General features: G+C 36.5%; 1 protein-coding gene across 1 annotated transcript in view; it reads right to left on the reverse strand.

Annotated features, from left to right (window-relative positions):
• LOC128652719 (vomeronasal type-2 receptor 26-like) overlaps positions 1-21,117 on the reverse strand; it is a 268,049-nt gene extending 246,932 nt beyond the window's left edge. Inside the window, exon 1 of the mRNA XM_053705651.1 lies at positions 20,422-21,117. Coding sequence (XP_053561626.1) covers positions 20,422-21,117 — 696 coding nt within the window. The remainder of the gene's footprint in view (positions 1-20,421) is intronic.
• Between the last annotated feature and the right edge of the window lie 268 nt (positions 21,118-21,385).

Raw genomic sequence — 21,385 nt, forward strand, 5'->3', positions numbered from 1 at the left:
TTTCGCTGGTATGCTTTGTCAAGGAATGTTAGTGCGCATGTCCAAGAGTCCTTTTAAACAACTTCTTTCAGTTTTATACATTTTGTTGATATATGCATAGATGTTAAGATGGATAACCAGAATTGGGAAATTATGCATTATAATGTTATAGCATTATACATATATGCAAAACTTCAAAAAACATAATCACATTGTGCCTGCAATTAGTGTCTATACTGATGATATATGTAATTTTACATTTGGGGTTCCATATATTGAAAATAAGTTTGTGAAGCATTCTAAAACTACCTAGCACTGACAATATAAGTGTGGACAAAAAAAAAGTAAAAAAAATAAAAAAAATAAAATATTAAAAATTAAAAAAAATAAAATAAAAAAAAAAAAATTAAAAATTAAAAAATAAATAAATAAATAAATAAAAAAATTATTAAAAAAAAAACAAAAAAAAAAACTCCCACTTTTTATATACTGCCGAAAATACACAAGGATCCATCTAACCCCCCGGGTAGACCCATAGTGTCAGGGGTTAATTCCCTCACAAGCAACTTATCGGCATATATAGACCAATTTTTACAGACTTATGTCGTAAAGACAAAATCATATTTGAAAGATACCTTAAGTATCCTTAACCATTTAGAAAAACTCGAGTGGAATCCAAATTGGTGGTTGGTGACTAGTGATGTCACATCACTTTATACCATAATAGATAAAAATCTTGGCATAGCATCAGTTAAAAACATCCTAGAAAAAGATGATTCTTTGGATAAAAAACAACTTGAGTTTATATTAGACAGCATAGCTATAATTCTAGAAACCAACTACTTTTGGTTCAACCACCAATATTATTTGCAAGTAGGAGGCACAGCGATGGGCACCAGATTTGCGCCCAGCTATGCCAATTTATATATGGCCAATTGGGAAAATTAATATATTTACAACTCTAGCTGAGCGCAATATCTGGTGTCTTATCATCGCTACATAGATGACCTTTTCTTCATATGGTCAGGAAGTGAGAACCAATTACTTGAATTCATGGAATATTTGAAAACAAATGAGTTCAAAGTAGCTCTAACTTGGAATTATAGTCAAACCAAGGTAGAATTTTTAGACCTTGAAATATACATTGAGAATGAAATGTTGAAGTCGAAAAACTTTTTTAAAAGCATAGACGTAAACAATTACATAAGCCTCGGAAGTTGTCATCAAAACATTGGCTTAAAAATGTCCCTAAAGGTCAATTTGTTCGACTGAGACGTAATTGTAAAGAACAAGATATGTATAAGGTTCAATCTCAAATCCTAAAAAAAACGTTTTTTAGAGAAAAATTATCCAGCTAATTTTCTAGATGAAAAAATAGAAGAAGTAACCAACATGGACAGGTCAGATTTATTAAAATATAAAATCAAAAATAAGAAATTCACTGATGATAAACTAGCAAATAGACTTATCTTCCAACATAGCACTCAGAGTGGAGAACTTAGGAACATCATACAAAAACACTGGGGAATTCTCACAAGAGATGCAGCATTAAATGAATTTTTAGGCGATGGACCTAACATAATTTTTAGAAAGGTTCCCAATCTTAAGTTTCAACTATCCCAATGTATCAAAGAAGTAGACAACAACAAAGTAAAAAATTGGTTGCTACCATCTGAAATGGGTTTAAAAAGTGTCAATTCTGCAATGCTTGGAAATTTATGAAAAAAACTCCAAAATTTTGTAAAATTTTTTTTCTGGAGATAACAAAAGGGAGTACAGTATAGATCAATTTATTACTTGCAATAGCAAAAACGTAATTTACATGTTACGATGCTCATGCAATTTAATCTATATAGGGCTTACCTCTAGACTTCTAAAAATTAGTATGAATGAGCATATTTACAATATTGAAAAGGGTTATGCTAATCATACAGTATTGTCTTACTTTGATAAAAAGCACAATAGAAATGTAAAGGATTTGAAATTTCTGGGCATTAGGAAATTAGAACAAAATTGGAAGGGAGGAGACACACAGAATAGATTGGGACAATTGGAAATGAAGTGGATCCATATTATGGATAGCTTCATACCCAATGGTCTTAATAAAGATTTTGAAATCCATCACTTTTTGTGAAAGTTATTTATAAGTACAGCTACGAAGGCTATAAAATCTATATGTTTTTTCATAATTTTTTTTTTTTTTTTTTAATTTTAATAATTTATTTTTTTTTTTTTTTTTTTTTTTTTATTTTTTTTTTAATAATTTTTTTTTAAAAATTTTTTTTAATTTTTAATAATTTTTTTTTTTTTTAATTTTTTTAATTTTTTTTAATCCAATCAGCCAATCAGATTGAGCTCGCATTCTATTGGCTGTTCCGATCAGCCAATAGAATGCGAGCTCAATCTGATTGGCTGATTGGATCAGCCAATCGGATTGAACTATATTCTGATTGGCTGATTCCATCAGCCAATCAGAAAATTCCTACCTTAATTCCGATTGGCTGATAGAATCCTATCAGCCAATCGGAATTCGAGGGACGCCATCTTGGATGACGTCCCTTAAAGGAACCGTCATTCGTCGTCTAGTCGTCGGAAGAAGAGGATGGATCCGCGCTGGAGGTCTTCAAGATGGAGCCGGTCGTCATCGGATGGAAGAAGATAGAAGATGCCGCTTGGAGAAGATGTTTGCCGGTCCGGATGTCCTCTTCTTGCCGGATAGGAGGAAGACTTTGGACCCTCTTCTGGACTTCTTCAGTGGATGTCTAGCCCCCGCTTGGGTTGGATGAAGATCTTGGAGCCAGGACGGATCGGTGAACCTGGCATGGTGAAGACAAGGTAGGAAGATCATCAGGGGGGTAGTGTTAGGTTTATTTAAGGTGGGTTTGGGTTAGATTAGGGGTATGTGGGTGGTGGGTTGTAATGTTGGGGGGGGGGTATTGTATGTTTTTTTTTACAGGCAAAAGAGCTGAAATTCTTGGGGCATGCCCCGCAAAGGGCCCTGTTCAGGGCTGGTAAGGTAAAAGAGCTTGTAATATTTGTATTTTAGAATAGGGTAGGGAATTTTTTATTTTGGGGGGCTTTGTTATTTTATTAGGGGGCTTAGAGTAGGTGTAATTAGTTTAAAATTGTTGTAATATTTTTCTTATGTTTGTAAATATTTTATTATTTTCTGTAACTTAGTTCTTTTTTATTTTTTGTACTTTAGATAGTTTATTTAATTGTATTTATTTGTAGCAATTGTGTTTAATTAATTTATTGATAGTGTAGTGTTAGGTTAATTGTAGGTAATTGTAGGTAGTTTATTTAATTATTTTATTGATAGGGTAGTGTTAGGTTTAATTATATCTTAGGTTAGGATTTATTTTACAGGTAAATTTGTTATTATTTTAACTAGGTAACTATTAAATAGTTCTTAACTATTTAATAGCTATTGTACCTGGTTAAAATAATTACAAAGTTGCCTGTAAAATAAATATTAATCCTAAAATAGCTATAATATAATTATAATTTATATTGTAGCTATATTAGGATGTATTTTACAGGTAAGTATTTAGCTTTAAATAGGAATTATTTATTTAATAAGAGTTAATTTATTTCGTTAGATAAAAATTATATTTAACTTAGGGGGGTGTTAGTGTTAGGGTTAGACTTAGCTTTAGGGGTTAATACATTTATTAGAATAGCGGTGAGCTCCGGTCGGCAGATTAGGGGTTAATAAGTGTAGGTAGGTGTCGGCGATGTTAGGGAGGGCAGATTAGGGGTTAATACTATTTATGATAGGGTTAGTGAGGCGGATTAGGGGTTAATAACTTTATTATAGTAGCGCTCAGGTCCGCTCGGCAGATTAGGGGTTAATAAGTGTAGGTAGGTGTCGGCGACGTTGAGGGGGGCAGATTAGGGGTTAATAAATATAACATAGGGGTCGGCGATGTTAGGGGTAGCAGATTAGGGGTACATAGGGATAACGTAGGTGGCGGCGATTTGCGGTCGGAAGATTAGGGGTTAATTATTTTAAGTAGCTTGCGGCGACGTTGTGGGGGGCAAGTTAGGGGTTAATAGATATAATACAGGGGTCGGCGGTGTTAGGGGCAGCAGATTAGGGGTACATAAGTATAACGTAGGTGGCGGTCGGCAGATTAGGGGTTAAAAATTTTAATCGAGTGGCGGCGATGTGGGGGGACCTCGGTTTAGGGGTACATAGGTAGTTTATGGGTGTTAGTGTACTTTAGGGTACAGTAGTTAAGAGCTTTATAAACCGGCGTTAGCCAGAAAGCTCTTAACTCCTGCTATTTTCAGGCGGCTGGAATCTTGTCGTTAGAGCTCTAACGCTCACTGCAGAAACGACTCTAAATACCGGCGTTAGGAAGATCCCATTGAAAAGATAGGCTACGCAAATGGCGTAGGGGGATCTGCGGTATGGAAAAGTCGCGGCTGTAAAGTGAGCATTAGACCCTTTAATCACTGACTCCAAATACCAGCGGGCGGCCAAAACCAGCGTTAGGAGCCTCTAACGCTGGTTTTGACGGCTACCGCCGAACTCTAAATCTAGGCCATAGTTAGAAACAGTAACCTCAACATCCTATCATAACTTTTCAGCGCAAACACACATAAGTACAATATATGTTTTTAAACATGTTACATGCTAACAAATAAAATCTATTTTTGAAAACATTGCGACACAACTAGGTGTATGATAAGGCTAGTAGTTTAATTATGGTCAATAGGACATATAGTCAGTAACATCACTTAAACTAAAAAAGATATAACTAATACCTTCACAATAAGGGGTTAAAAAAACAAATACCTACATATATCATCAGTATAGACACTAATTGCAGGCACAATGTGATTATGTTTTTTGAAGTTTTGCATATATGTATAATGCTATAACATTATAATGCATAATTTCCCAATTCTGGTTATCCATCTTAACATCTATGCATATATCAACAAAATGTATAAAACTGAAAGAAGTTGAAAAACATACTAGTTGTTTAATGACAAATTACCTAAATGCCATGTAACCACAAACCTGGCAGAAACTCATCAATGGATTGTTTAAAAGGACTCTTGGACATGGGCACTAACATTCCTTGACAAAGCATACCAGCGAAACGTACGTCGGAACTGAACTGTTCTATATTGAGTTTTATTGCGTCTATACACTAGCCAGGACACCTGGGGGCTTAGCGCTATTGTCTTGCTACTAAAGAGGTTTTGGTTTCGGCGGTCACACTCCTGCTGATCCATTTACCTCTTTGCAAGTCTGGCGATTTGAAGCATTTGTTACAGCATATCTGCTTTTGTACCCTTACATTGTGGTGTTATCAAGGCTTATGTGACGCTTTTATATATTTTAAAATAAATTTGTATCCAAGTTTTGCCTAGTGTACTGTTTTCCCATCAGTATAAAGTGGGAGTGCGCATATCCTTGAGCTTAGTCGAAAGCTCCAACAAATGTGAGTAGTCATTTGTTACAAAACAACTACTTCCTCAAAGTGCCGTTACAGATTCACACTATGTTGCAATTTTCTGTTTCCTTTTTTATGGGATCTCACTGAGGAATGCTAACGAGCTGAAAAACTCATTCAGAGGACACAGGCATATCCTTGATTCAGAACTTTATTTGGTTTTCCTTTTATGATTTTTGTTATCACATTTATTTCACATTTTTTTCTTTGTGACATTCGGTATATTTATTGTAAATGTAACTGTAAATAATAATGTGAGTAGTAATTTTCTTTTTACAGAGGAAGAGGTTTCAATGGCTTTATCAAAAATAAAAGTAAATAAGTCAGTAGGTCCAGATAATATTCATCCAAGGGTTCTAAGAGAACTTGGATCCGTAATAGCTACTCCATTAGCTGATTTATTTAATCAGTCACTTCTACTAGGAGTTGTTCCAAAAGACTGGACAATTGCCAATGTAGTCCATCTTCATAAAAAGGGTAGTAGGGAAGATTCTGCTAAGTATAGGCCAGTCAGTTTGATCTCAATTGCAGGGAAATTAATGGAAACTATTTTCATTTCCATTGTATCTTTCATTCAGACAAACAACTTAGAAGAGAAAGGACAGCATGGTTTCACTGCTAGAAGATAATGCCAGACTAATCTCATTGATTTCTTTGACCATGTAACTCAAATAATAGACCAGGGAAGAGCCGTAGCTGTTGCATATCTAGACTTTAGCAAAGCATTTGACACCATCCCACACAACAAACATTCACAAAATGTATTGCCTTGGAATAGATGCTAAGATTGTTAAGTGGGTAGAATTCTGGCTTAAAGATAGACGACAGAGAGAGGGTTTCAATTAATGGAGTACATTCAAATGAGGAATCCGTTACTATAGGTGTTCCCCAAGGGTCAGTTCTCGGGCCTGTTTTGTTTAACATGTTCATAAGTGATATTGGAAGTGGGCTTAAGGGGAAGATGTGCTTGTTTGCTGATGATACAAAAATTTGTAACAGGGTAGATGTTCCAGGGGGAGTTGATCAAATGAACTGTGATATTAATAAACTAGAGGACTGGTCAAATAAATGGGATCTGAAATGTAATATTACCAAGAGCAAAATTATTTATATAGGATCCAAAAACCCAAAGGCCAATTATAGTCTCAATGGTACATTACTGACTGTAATTAAAGAAGAAAGGGACTTGGAAATTATTATTTCAGATGATTTAAAATTTGATACACAATGCAGCAATCCAGCCAGCAAGGCCAGTCAAATGCTTGGTTGCATTGGAAGAGGTTTTAGTAGCAGAAATAGCAAGGTTCTTATGCCACTTTACAGTTCATTAGTTAGAACTGTGTACAGTTCTGGAGACCATATCTTCAGAAATATAGAAATAAACTAGAAGCTGTCCAAAGGAAGGCTACTAAAATGGTACATGACCTAAAATATAAAACGTACAAAGAAAGACTCTGTGATCTAAATATGTATAGCTTAGAGGATAGAAGGGAAAGAGGTGACATAATAGAAACCTTAAAATATATGAAGGGACTAAATAAAATAGAAGCTGGAGTTCAATCCTATTGGCTGATCCAATCAGCCAATAAGATTGAGCTGGCATTCTATTGGCTGTTCCAATCAGCCAATAGAATGCCAGCTCAATCCTATTGGCTGATTGCATCAGCCAATAGGAATTTTTTCTACCTTAATTCCTATTGGCTGATAGAATTCTATCAGCCAATCGGAATTGAAGGGATGCCATCTTGGATGACGTTATTTAAAGGAACCTTCATTGTAGAAGAAGCCATCAGATGAAGAGGATGCTCCGTGTTGGATGTCTTGAAGATGGACCCGCTCCACACTGGATGGATGAAGATAGAATATGCCATCTGGATTAAGACTTCTGCCCGTCTGGAGGACCACTTTGCCCGGCTTGGATGAAGACTTCTCCCGGCTTTGTTGAGGACTTCGGCCCGGTTGGGTGAAGACGTCTCCCGGTAAGGTGATCTTCAAGGGGTTAGTGTTAGTTTTTTTTTAAGGGGGTTTTGGGTGGGTTTTAGAGTTTTAATGTTGGGGGGGATTTGTAATTTCTTTTTTAGAGGTAAAAGAGCTGATTACTTTGGGGCAATGCCCCGCAAAAGGCCCTTTTAAGGGCTATTTGTAATTTAGTGTATGGTAGGGCTTTTTTTTTATTTTTTTTTTTGGGGGGGGGGGCTTTTTATTTTGTTAGGGAGATTAGATTAGGTATAATTAGTTAATGTGTTTATTTTTTCTGTAATTTAGTGGGGGTTTTTTTTTGTACTTTAGATAATTTAATTTAATTGTATTTCATTTATTTAATTATAGTGTAGTGTTAAGTATTATTGTAACTTAGGTTAGGTTTTGTTTTACAGGTACTTTTGTATTTATTTTAACTAGGTAGTTATTAAAAAGTTAATAACTATTTAATAACTATTCTACCTAGTTAAAATAAATACAAACTTACCTATAGTTAATGATAGTTATTTTTATTTAGATTTATTTAAATTATATATAAGTTAGGGTGTGTTAGGGTTAGGGTTAGACTTAGGTTTAGTGGTTAATATGTTTTTTATAGTGGCGGTGGCGTTGGGGGCGGAAGTTTAGAGGTTAATAAATATAATGTAGGTGGCGGCGACATTGGGGGCAGCAGATTAGGGGTTAATAAATATTATGTAGGTGGTGGCGATGTTGGGGGCAGCAGATTAGGGGTTCATAACTATAATGTAGGTGGCGGCGGTGTCTGGAGCGGCAGATTAGAGGTTAATAATATAACGTAGGTGGCGACGATATTGGGGCAGCAGATTAGGGGTTAATAAGTGTAAGATTAGGGGTGTTTAGACTCGGGGTTCATGTTAGGGTGTTAGGTGTAGACATAAATTTAATTTCCCCATAGGAATCAAGGGGGCTGCATTAGGAGCTTTACGCTGCTTTTTTGCAGGTGTTAGGTTTTTTCAGCCGGCTCTCCCCCATTGATTCCTATGGGAAAATCGTGCACGAGCACGTTTTACCAGCTCACCGCTAATGTAAGCAGCGCTGGTATTAGAGTGAGATGTGGAGCAAAATTTTGCTCTTCACTCACTTTTCTGCGGTTAACGCCGGGTTTGTAAAAACCCGTAATACCAGCGCTGTCTGCAAGTGAGCGGTGAGCATAAACTGCTCGTTAGCACCGCATAGCTTCTAACGCAAAACTCGAGCAAGAAATGCAGAACTCAACCTCACTGTACTAAGCTAGTTTCATCTGATCGCGTTGGGAAATTCTCACAAAAGGGCAAAACGAAGTTCAGTAGCGATAACATCTAGAAGATGGCTTCACACTGGTTGGTTAACAAATATGGATTATAACACTGATAACATCATTACACCCAAACAAGGTGGATTCATGAATGTGGATTAAAGTTATAGCCTTAATGGGACAAAAAAACTCAATTTTTTTTCTTTCATGATTCAGATAGAACAAAAATGTTCAAACCACTTTCTAATGTACTTCTATTATCACATTTTTTTTTGTTTTCTATTTATCCTTTTTTCAAAAGCCGGAAGGTAAGTTCAGGAGCGTGCACGTGTTTGCAGCACTATATGTCGTTTTGCAACAATGCTATACATTAGCAGAAGCACTAGTTGGGAGCATGATTTCCTGTCATGTAGTGATCCAGACTCTTCAACAAAAAATAACATTAGAACAAAACAAATTTGATGATAAAAGTAAATTGGAAAACATTTTAAAATTGTATTCTCTATCACCTAGGTTACCAGTTGTGTGCTAAACCCGGTGCGCAAATAACGCAAAAAATGTAGCGGTGCCATTACAAGTTACCAAAAAACTTCTTGTGTTTTGCGATATGGTGCGATTAACTCCATACCACACAAAAGCCAAGTCCTGACTTTATACATATATCTATAGTGGATATAAAACGTCTACAAATCCCTGTTAAAATGTCAGGTTTCTGTGATGTAAAAAAATGAGACAAAGATAAATCATTTCAGAACGTTTTCCACCTTTAATGTGACCTATAAACTGTACAACTCAATTAAAAAACAAACTGAAATCTTTTAGGTAAAGGGAAATAAAAATAAAAAACTAAAATAATATGGTTGCATAAGTGTGCACACCCTTAAACTAATACTTTATTGAAGCACCTTTTGATTTTATTACAGCACTCAATCGTTTTGGGTATGAGTTTTTCAGCATGGCACCTCTTGACTTGGCAAGATTTGCCCACTCTTCTTTGCAAAAACGCTAAATCTGTCAGAAGGCAAGGGCATCTCCTGTGCACAGCCCTCTTCAGATCACCCCACAGATTTTGAATTGGATTCAGGTCTGGGCTCTGACTGGGCCATCCCAAAACTTTAATCTTCTTCTGCTGAAGCCAATCCTTTGTTGATTTGGATGTATGCTTTGGGTCGTTGTCATGCTGAAAGATGAAGTTCCTCTTCATGTTCAGCTTTCTAGCAGAAGCCTGAAGGTTTTGTGCCAATATTGTCTGGTATTTGGAACTGTTCATTATTCCCTCTACCTTGACTAAGGCCCCAGTTCCAGCTGAAGAAAAACAGCCCCAAAGCATGATGCTGACACCACCATGCTTCGCTGTGGGTATGGTGTTCTTTTGGTGATATGCAGTGTTGTTTTTGCACCAAACATATCTTTTGGAATTATGGCCAAAAAGTTCAACTTTGGTTTCATCAGACCAGAACACCTTTTGCAACATGCTTTTGGGAAACTTCAGATGTGATTTTGCAAAATTTAGCCGGGCTTGGATTTTTTTTTGTATGAAAAGGCTTCAGTCTTGCCACTCTACCCCATAGCCCAGACATTTGAAGAATACGGGCAATTGTTGTCACATGTACCACACAGCCAGTACTTGCCAGATATTCCTGCAGCTCCTTTAATGTTGCTGTAGGCCTCTCGGCAGCCTCCCAGACCAATTTTCTTCTCGTCTTTTCATCAATTTTGGAGGGACATCCAGTTCTTGGTAATGTCACCGTTGCACCATATTTTCTTCACTTGATGATGGCTGTCTTCACTGTGTTCCATGGTCTATCTAATGCCTTGGAAATTATTTTGTACCCTTCTCCTGACTGATACCTTTTAACAATGAGATCCCTCTGATGTTTTAGATGCTCTCTGCAGACCATGGCTTTTGCACTTTAAATGATGACAGGTGTGTACTGACTCCTATTTAACATGGTTTTGAATGTGATTGCTTAATTCTGAACACAGTTACATCCCCAGTTATAAAAGGGTGTTCACACTTATGCAACCATATTATTTTAGTTTTTTATTTTTATTTCCCTTTACCTAAAATATTTTAGTTTGTTTTTCAATTGAGTTGTACAGTTTATAGGTCACATTAAAGGTGGAAAAAGTTCTGACATGATTAATCTTTGTCTCATTTTTTTACATCACAGAAACCTGACATTTTAACAGGGGTTTGTAGACTTTTTATATTATATATATATATATATATATATATATATATATATATATATATATATATATATATATATATATATATATATATATATATATATATATATATATATGTAACAATATACTGTATATCAAAATAAGGGGGCACTAATAAAGTATCAATATCAGACTGGAAGAAAAAATTAAGAGGTTAGGATAAGATCATATAAAATGAACAGTCAAAATGATCTAAAAATGTCACCACAAGAGTGGTATACAAACACTGAACATACAATCCCGAGTGGAAGGCCAATATATGCAGTCCAATATCCCACTCGTAAAGATGATACGTGTAAACTTTCCGGCTGTTCCTCAGGCTGCCATCTTCTTAAACTCTAAATCAAAGTCACTGAAATCAGAAAAGAAAACAAAATGGTGCCCATTTGTGTATCAGTCTTTAAAGGTGTAAAATATATGCAATGGGAGTAAGGGTACTCGCGTTTGGAAAAGCACTCTCCTGTGCTATTAGGAGCAAATTAAGAACTCACAGCCTGTTGGCTGGCTGGCTTCCAAATCAGAACGCTGTGTGTCCAATGGTCCAAACTGTCTTCCAAAAGAAACCCAGCTCAAGAAGTCAGCAATTAAAAACATTTATTAAAAAAGTAAATTAAACCAACATTAACAATAATGAGCTGAATAGGAGTACATCTATTACAGATGTCTCCAGATTGTATGCAACGCGCTTCTTGGCATCTATCTCCGCCGTCTCATCAGGCGTAAACAAACTGCCATGCTTGTGGTCTTTAAAAAGGGAAGAACAGTGACGTATAGGTGTTTGATGGGTCACTACCAAGGGTGTGTGTGTCTCCAGCGCCAAAATGGGAGGAAGCTCAACGTATAAGAAATCTGCAAAATGCCATCTATAACTAAGGGGACGTATAATAATATGCAGAGGTAATTAATACCGTATGGAATTAACTATACAGCAATCAAATAGCCAATCCAATACTAGGGCATGCTCAAGTGAAAAATATAAACATACTGACAAGTCATCAAATTTTGAGAGGGGAGTATACAGACCAACAAGATGTGGTTGGTGCCTAGAGTGACAGATGCACGTGACAATTTTCCCCGGTCACTAATCCAAACGCCAATAGCATACTAAAGCATGGTCATACATTGAGCCAAAACATAAAGTGAATGAAAACAAGCCGATCAATTGTTGAGGGTTTCCATTGCCAAATTTGGGAGCGGCCAATAACTAACATTATTCCATAAATGTTGTTACCTTAAGATTCCTCCAAACTCCGACACACCCCCATGTGAATAGGGACTCCTCCAACACAAAGTTACAAGTCGACATTAGTAATACCTCCAGATCCAAAAATGTAATGGGCAAACCTCTGCAAGGAGAACACATACACTAGTGTTGCCAGACATCTTTGCCAACCCAATGTACTACAACAACGGGAATGACTCAATTTTCATTTTACTAATGGTATCCTATCCGATGGTGAATGGATCCATAGTACACACTAAATCTCAAAATATATATTGTCAACAAAAAAATAAAAGAAATTAAGAAGGTTATGTGACAAATTGCTATAAACAAACAAAAAAAAACCCCAATAATCAGGTGAATAAATCAAGTACAAAATTTTAATAGCTATACAGGTGTCATAGTGACCATAAACAATGTGAACTCCTATTGGATGGTGAATACAATCCCACTTAACACGGGAAGTTAAGTAAAAATAAAATACTATAACTATAAAATACTATAATTATAGAAGAGATGTCAAAGGCCATCCTGTGTGGAGAAGAGTTATACAATGCTAATTATTCATTGTATCGAACCAACAACCTCACAATGCAGAAGTGTAAATCACTAATACTACAGAGTCACTATATGCAACTCTGAAAAAGTAGTTGTAATAAACATAACATAAAACCACAAACCAAACACCCTAAACGTGAGGAAAAATAGGAGGGGCAATAACCCTAGTAGTGAAAATATTACTCTATATTTGTGTAGTGTATAGGAGGATAAATAGTAGTGTATGCCCTATGGCAATGTGATTAATAGGTGAATTTACTAGTGTGTATAATGTTGGAAAGTAACATGTCAAAAACAAAAGAAATGTTTAGTGATGGGGAAGTGAAAGTACATGTAAAAATAAATGTATGGTGGTAGGGATAATGAAGGTACATGTAAAAATGATTATGTAAATATAAGGATACTACTAATTAGGCCAAAGCTTATGGGAAATCTGCCAAATCCACAACTTCATTTAGCCCCAAGGGAAACAATTATCTAAATTGATGTATCCAGAAGGTTTCCCTCTGGCGTAATTTCTGAAATATATTCAAACCATTGCATACTCCTATGTTCTCTAAAGGAGTAATAGTAAAGTTGCAAACTCCCCTGTCATGGTGGCAAACACTATGTCTAGAAACACTGTGCTTCAAGGAACCATTCTTAATATTTCTCAGATGTTCACTCCAACATGTTCTGACCTTGCAAGAGGTGCGCCCCACATATTGAATCCCACATTGGGATGATAATACATAAACCACATAGCTAGAATTACATGAGAGATTATGTGTAATTTTATGGCATACCCCAGTGGCACTAGCCACAATCTTTCATGCTCCATGTGTGATGTATTTGCTCATGAAGCACCACTTGTGGTTGCACTTATATGTGCCCACTCTACTTTTTCCCAAAGTGTTGATTCTTTGAACTTCTCGCTTCTTGGACACTACACTCTTACTAGGCGCTAATTTCTGCTTTAAATTTGGAGCCCTTAGGAAGGTGCATCTAGGTCTTTGTTCAAGAATGTTTTTCAGAACAGGATCTTAGAGGATAGGCCAATGTTTTGATAGCACCTTTTTAATAGATCATTAGAAATGTATTGTATTATGAAAGCAGGGGGAAAATTATTGCTGTCTTCCTTGAATGTATGACCATGCCTTAGTATGCTATTGGTGTTTGGAATGGTAACCCGGGGAAAATTGTCACACCCATCTGTCACTCTCAGCACCAACCACATCTCGTTGGTCTGTATACGCCCCTCTCAAATTTTGATGACTTGTCAGTATGTTGATCTTTTTCACTTGAGCCCGCCCTAGTATTGGATTGGCTATTTGATTGCTGTATCGTTATTTCCATACGGTATTAATCACCTCTGTGTATAATTATAAGCCTCCTCAGTTATAGACAGCGTTTCACAGATTTCGTATTTGTTGAGCATCCTACCACCTCTGAATTTCGGCTGCAATAAGGGTGCCGACTAAGAGGGCTCTCATCCTATGATTTTGGCACTGGAGACCCCCCCCACCCTTTGTAGTGACCTGCCAAACACCTATACAACACTGTTCTTCCTTTTTTTAAAGACTGCAAGCATGGCAGTTTGTTTTATTCATGCCTGATGATACGGTGGAGATAGATGCAGATAAATGCGTTGCATACAATCTGGAGACATCTGTGATAGATGTACTCCTATTCAGTTCTGTATTTTGAACGTTGGTTTTTAATTTTATTTTTTAATAAATGTTTTTAATTGCTGACTTTTTGAGCTGAGATTCTTTTGAAAAGACAGTTTGGACCATTGGACAGACGGAGTTCTGATCTGGAGGCCAGTCAGCTTACAGGCTGTGAGTTGTTAGTCTGCTCCTACAAGCACAAGAGAGTGCTTTTATAAATGTGAGTACCCTTACACCCAGTGCATATATTTTCCACCTTTGAAGACCGATACACACATGGGCGCCTCTTTGTTTTCTTTTGTAAGTCCTGACTTGATGTGCTCGTGCACGCTTTCCCCCATAGACATCAATGGAGAAAAAGTGTTAGAAAAAAACTAACACCTGCGATTGCGGAACACCCTAACATAAACACCTAGTCTAAATACCCCTAATCCGCCACCCCCCAACATCGCTGACACTAAATTAATCAATTAACACCTAAACCACTGCTCCCCGACATTGCCAACACTAAAAAAAGCAATTGACTCCTAAACTGCTGCCCCCGACATCACGAACACTAATTAAAGTTATAAACCCCTAATCCGCAGCCCCCCCCCCACATTCCAAATACTAAACCAAACCTATTAATCTCTAAACCGCCAAACACCAACATCGCAAATACTAAACTAAACCTATTAACTCCCAAATTGCCAAACACCCACATTGTGACTATCTAAATTAAACTATTAACCCATAAACCTAACACCCCCATATTTTTAAATTAAAGTTACAATATAACTACCTTAAAAAAACTTACTATTTAAAAAAAATAAATTACAAAATTTAAAAATCCTAGCACTATGAAAAAATAAATAAAACTAACATTACAAAAAATAATAAAATAAATTATCCAAAATAAAAATAAATAAATCTAGTACCCCTTTATTTGAAGGTAGTTTTATTGTAACTTTAATTTAAAGTTAGGGTGGGTGTTAGGTTTAGGGGTAATAGTTTAATTTAGGTAGTCACTATGTGGGTGTTTGGTGGTTTATGGGTTACTAGGTTTAGTTTAGTATTAGTGATGTGGGTGTTTGGCGGTTTAGGGGTTAATAGGTTTAGTTTAGTATTTGTGATGTGGTGGATTAGGGGTTAATAGTTGTATTTAGGTGTTAGCGATGTGGGGGGTCGGTGGTTTTGGGGTTAATAGGTTTAGTTAGTGTTGGCGATGTGGGAGGCTTGGCGGATTAGGGGTTAATACTTTAATTTAGTGTTGGCGATATGGGTGGGCAGCAGGTTAGGGGTTTTATAGGTGTATTCAGTGTTGGCAATGTGGGTGGGTGACGGATTAGGCGTTAAAAGTTTTTTTTTATAGTATTTGTGATGCGGGGATGGCGGTTTAGGGGTTAATAGGTAGTTTATGGGTGATAGTGTACATTTTTGTTTCCAAAAATCCATAACTACTGGTCTTAACTGGTAATAGCGGAATGGATCATGGCAGTATAAGCTCTATAAAATGCTAGCCGTACTGCACAACTTGTAATCTAGGTCTATCTAAATATTTAACTTTAGCATAAACATTTTGGTATAACGTAAAGGGACACTAAACCCAAAATTATTCTTTCATGATTCAGATAGAGCATACAATTTTAAGCAACTTTCTAGTTTACTCCTATTATCAATTTTTATTCATTCTCTTGCTATCTTAATTTAAAAGCAGGAATGTGATGCATAGGAGCTAGCCCATTTTTGGTTGAGAACCTGGGTTATGCTTGATTATTGGTGGTTAAATGTAAGCCTCCAATAAGCAAGCACTATCCATGGTGCTGAACCTAAAATGGGATGGCTGCTAAGATTTACATTCCTGCTCTTAAAATAAAGATAGCAAGAGAACAAATAAAAATTGATAATAGGAGTAAATTCAACAGTTGTTCACAATTTCATGCTCTATCTGAATCATGAACGGAAAAAAATTGGGTTCATTGTCCCTTTAATAAAAGATATAACAATTAATACAATGCTCTGTGTAAAAGACAGCGGGATCAGCACTATCACTGCTGTATATCTTCTGAATGTTAGCTCATAAATGTCCGGTGCAACACCAGAGAGACCACCCTCATAAGTCTCGGGGTAATAGTACAGCAACGAATGAGGTGGCACACAGTATGCAGGCTATACCTTTTATTAAGAGCAACACTTCAGGGCACCTGTCCCTTTCTCAAGCTTGAGAAAGGGGCAGGTGCCCCGAAACGTTGCTCTTAATAAATGTATAGCCTGCATTCTGTGTCAACTCATTCTTTGCTGAATTAAGACAATGCTCTAATATCTAAATGGGATATTCAATTGGTAAAAACAAAACAATCTGAGCTATTTTCTGTGCTTTGTTATTATCATTATTATCAGTTATGTGTAGAGAGCCAACAGATTCTGCAGCACTATAAACATAGGCATGGTTTGCAAGGTAACATTTGTATGGAGATTCGAGGGGATAACAACTGGGGTTAGGAAAGGTTAGTGTAGGTTGTATGCATTCCTTAACAGTAGAGTATTTAAGGAGCCCTTGAAGCTATGAAAACTAGGAGAGAGTCTTGTGGAGCTAGGCAAAAAGTTCCACAAGATATGGGACAGCCTGGAAAAGCCTGTAGATGGGAATGTGAGGAGGCAACTAGAGAGGAGAAGAGCAAAGGGGACAGGAGGGAGAGTGCCTGGAGACAAGGTCTGAGATATAGGGAGGAAGCAGTGCAGTTGAGGGCTTTGTATGTCAGTTAGACTTTTGTGTTTAATTCTGGAGGCAAGAGGAGGCCAGGTAAGGAATTGGTAAAGAGGTGCAGCAGATGAAGAGCAACATGTAAGGAAGATGATTATATTAAAGTAAAAGGGAGTCAGGCTATAATAAATAATTATTTTTAGAGCAACCTAAGTGCCACTAACATTTGCTTAGGACTTAAACCTTATATGAAGGTCAGAAGTGCAGACCCTTAAAATTACATATAAATCTAAGTTATAGAAAGAGAAGGTAGAAACTGAATAAGTGACTACACACAAGACAGGGATTTCAGCACTTCATTTTTATTATAAATAGCTCTATGAGCCTTACCATTAAAATGGTTTACCCCAATGCTTCTTAGATTGTGTATATACAATACAGGCAGGGTATCCACATAAAGTTTGTCAAGACAAATGAACCAAAAAATACTCAGAGCCGTAAACCTAAGCATCAACGGTAAAATGAACAAGCAATTGCTAAAACCCTTAATAACTTAACATGCTATTGAAATGTAGAGCAGATTTGAGAGGATATTCTAAAAGGAATTTAAATTATGCTGTGAACAGAGCTAGGAGAGAGATTAGGGATGACTTGCTCTATAAGAGTAAAATGAAACCTAGAGATCAGAAAATATGCTTTGTTACTGAATTTAACTGTCACTGGGAGAGGATTTGTGGAATCCTTAGAGAGAAATGGCAATTTTTACAAGCTCATGAAGGAATTGAGAAATTAGTGGGTGATAAGCCCTCTCTAGATGCCAGGAGGGCTCCTAATCTGAAAGACAAACTTGTTAAAAGTTTTTTTGTTAAAAGCCCTAACACAAAAGATTGGTTGGGGGAACATAGGAAGGTTAAAGGTAGCTTCCAATGTGGACATTGTGTCCTATGTAAATATATTGTTTGCGAAAAAACTTTTTCGACAGGCTCTGGGTCATTCCCTATTAAGCAGTTTATTAACTGCAAAACTGAGAATGTCATCTATCTATCATACGTTTTTTTACGTAGGAAAAACTAGACGTATGCTAAAATATAGGGTAACTGAACATAGGGATGACATTAAAGCTACAAAAGATGGGGAGATAAAAAGTGGTGTGGCTCTGCATTTTTTAATACACCATGATTGGTCCCCTATTTCAGTTTCTACCTTCTCTTTCTATAATGTAGGTTTATATGTAAGGAAGATGAGCCTGAAAGAGGGATTCATTGTGGATTGTAAAGGATCTAGGCAGCAGCTAGGTAGATTTGATAGGATGGAGTTGCAGTAGTAAATGCTGGAAATGGTGAGAGAGTAGATTTAAATCTTAGTTGTGTCTTGTGTAAGTAAATGTCAAATTTTAGATGTTTGCAACGGTGTTTCAAAGGTTACAGACAGATTGAGGAGAATTAGCAGACAGAAGTGGCCTTTCGATTTTGCTGTAAGTACGTAGTTGGTAACCTTAATGATTGCTGTTTCTGTGAAGTGTTGGGGGTGAAATCCAGATTGCAGTGGGTCAAGGAGGGAGTTTAATGCAAAGAAATGTTATAGACTTGCATATACTAGCTTGTCAAGAAGTTTTTAGGCATGGGGAGGTAGGCAAAAAAGGCAATAGTTGGATGGGAGGTTGGTTTAAGAGAAGTTTTTTTGAGGATAGGTGTGACCAGTGGATGTTTTAGAGATGAGGGAAATATACTGGTGCTGAAAGAGGTTAAAAATGTGTGTAAGTTGTATGGGTATGGGTAGAATAGAGGGAGAGAAGTAGCTGTGAGGGGATGGATTGAGGGACAGGTAGTGAGGTGAGAAGACAGTATAAGGGCAGAAGCTTCTTCCTCAGTAACAGGGGTGAAAGAGTTGAAGAATTTATGGCTAAGTGGGTTTTGGATGATTGCAAAGCTTTTGAGGGAGTAGGAGACTGGTAGTATGGTGAGAGATTATTTTGTTTCTGATGGAATACATTTTAGTATTGAAGTGGCTGGCAAAATCTTGAGAGGGAAGTTGGGTGGAGAAGAATATTGAAAGTAGAGAAAAAAATATATTGGGATTGAAGATAGAGTAGAGAAGTAATCTTGCTTAGAAAACTTAAGGGTAGCAAAGTACAAGTTCATATTGAACTTGTAGTGAAAATTTTCTCCAGTGTTGCTCGGCAAAATGGGAACATCTGCGTAGGTAGCATGTCAGAGGAATATGCTAGGACTGAGGATAAGTGTTTGACTTCTGAGCTATAGTAGGAGGGGACAAATTGTCAAGTACCGCTATAAGGGTGGAATTATAGTGTCAGATTGGTCAGGGCAGGAAAAGGAAGAGATGGAAGAGACCAAAGGTTTGAGAGAGCTTGAGAGCTGTTGCTGATCTAGTGACTTAATGCTTCTGTGGAGTTTAGTGTGAGGGGTAGAAAGATGGGGAGTTGTAGGGAGTGGTGTGATGTTGTAAATGAGGAGATGATGATGGTCAGAAAGAGGAAAAGGTGAGTTTGTGAAGTTTGATGCATTGATAGCTGAAAATCAGATCAAGAGAGTGAACATTTTTGTGAATGAGACAGTCAGTCCATAGTGACAGACCAAAAGAGGAAGTGAGTTAAAGAAGTTGTTTTGCAAAACAGGCAGCAGGATTCTCAACAAGGAGGTTGAAGTCATTAAAGGGGCACTGAACCCTGCAAATTTAAGCAACTTTCTAATTTACTCCTATTATCATTTTTTCTTCGTTCTCTTGTTTTCTTTATTTGAAAAAGAAGGAATCTAAGCTATTTTTTTGGTTCAGAACCATGGAAAGCACTTGTTTATTGGTGGGTGAATTTATCCACCAATCAGCAAGAACAACACAGTGTGTTCACCAAAAATGGGCCGGCATCTAAACTTACATTCTTGCATTTCAAATAAAGATAACAAGAGAATGAAGAGAATTTGATAATAGGAGTAAATTAGAAAGTTGCTTAAAATTGCATGCTCTATCTGATTCACAAAAGAAAAAAATTGGGTTGTGTCCCTATAAGAATGAGGGCAGGGATGTCTGAGATGAGGAAATAAAGTAGCCAGGCAGCAAAATGATCTAGAAATTGAGTTGAGGATCCAGGAGCCACTTGTATTCCATATATGAAAACACCATCTTAAATTAAAGTGTTTCTTGCTTTTATGCATCTAGTAACTGCCATAACTCAGGATACTGCAGGATTTATCCAGCCATTGTAATATAAAGTGGCAAAACTGTATAAAATAATAGAACAATCTCCTAGAATCATTAGCTATGGTAATTTATCTAAACTCACCTATCTTTATTTTTAATTTTTTTTCTGTAATCAATATGGGACTCAAAAATAAATGGTGTCATTATTGTATATTATAGAAACATTTTTATCTTACCTGCAGTAACTGTTGTCTGTTCTCCATAGGATCATGGTTTAGGTTAATTCCAGTGTAAGTTTTGTGTGATAACGTTTTATGAAAAGCAGAGGCCAACAGGTAGATCGCTACATAAATGCTGTATGTATAACGGAAATCCTTTGTGTCAAACACATACACATCAATAGACTTAAGCGTTTCATTACCTAGACACAATTGATAAATGCCTAGATTATAACTATTATTAGTATTTGCTTCACATGAAAATAACAAATTCCATAGTTTTTTAAGAACATTATCATCAGGGTATTTGTAAGGACTCGCAGTGTAGATAAATTCCTTTAATCCAAATATCTCACCCTTTGATAATAAAACTGATAAACCCCCCTGTAAAGGAAAACTATCTTGAATTTTAAAATTAAATGAGAATATCCAGACTTTTTTCGGGAGATGCATCACATAGTAATTAATAAGAAACTCAGGAAAATATTTTGACACACATCTGGTTATTAAAACAACATTTGCAGCTGAGTTTCCAACTTCTGATAATAATTTTTTCTTGTTATATAAATGTTTAAGTTGCACTAAAAAGGCTACACAGCCCCCATGGGTGATTATCAGGTTTTTTATTTCCTGACTTTCCCGTTGGCAGCTGTCATCATCTGTGGCTAATATTCCTACCCAAGTCCAGCCAAAGTGATTTAGTAACTGAACCATAGCTTGATGTAGATAGCGCTCATTAGGGACAGTACGATACAGATACGGAAATAGTAATCGGTCATTAAAGACAACATCTTGTGAGCCATAGCTGATCTGTAGAGATAAACATTATTTATTATTTATCTGACATTCATTAAAATAAATTACTGTATAATATATTGAGTTTAAAATAATAATAATAAATATAGGGTTAGATTATAAGTGGATTGCTAATTTACTGCATGACCACAAACGGGCAAATTCACCCATTTACAGGTGTGCGATA

The sequence above is a fragment of the Bombina bombina genome, chromosome 3, assembly GCF_027579735.1.
Source record: "Bombina bombina isolate aBomBom1 chromosome 3, aBomBom1.pri, whole genome shotgun sequence".
Taxonomy (NCBI): Eukaryota; Metazoa; Chordata; class Amphibia; order Anura; family Bombinatoridae; genus Bombina; species Bombina bombina.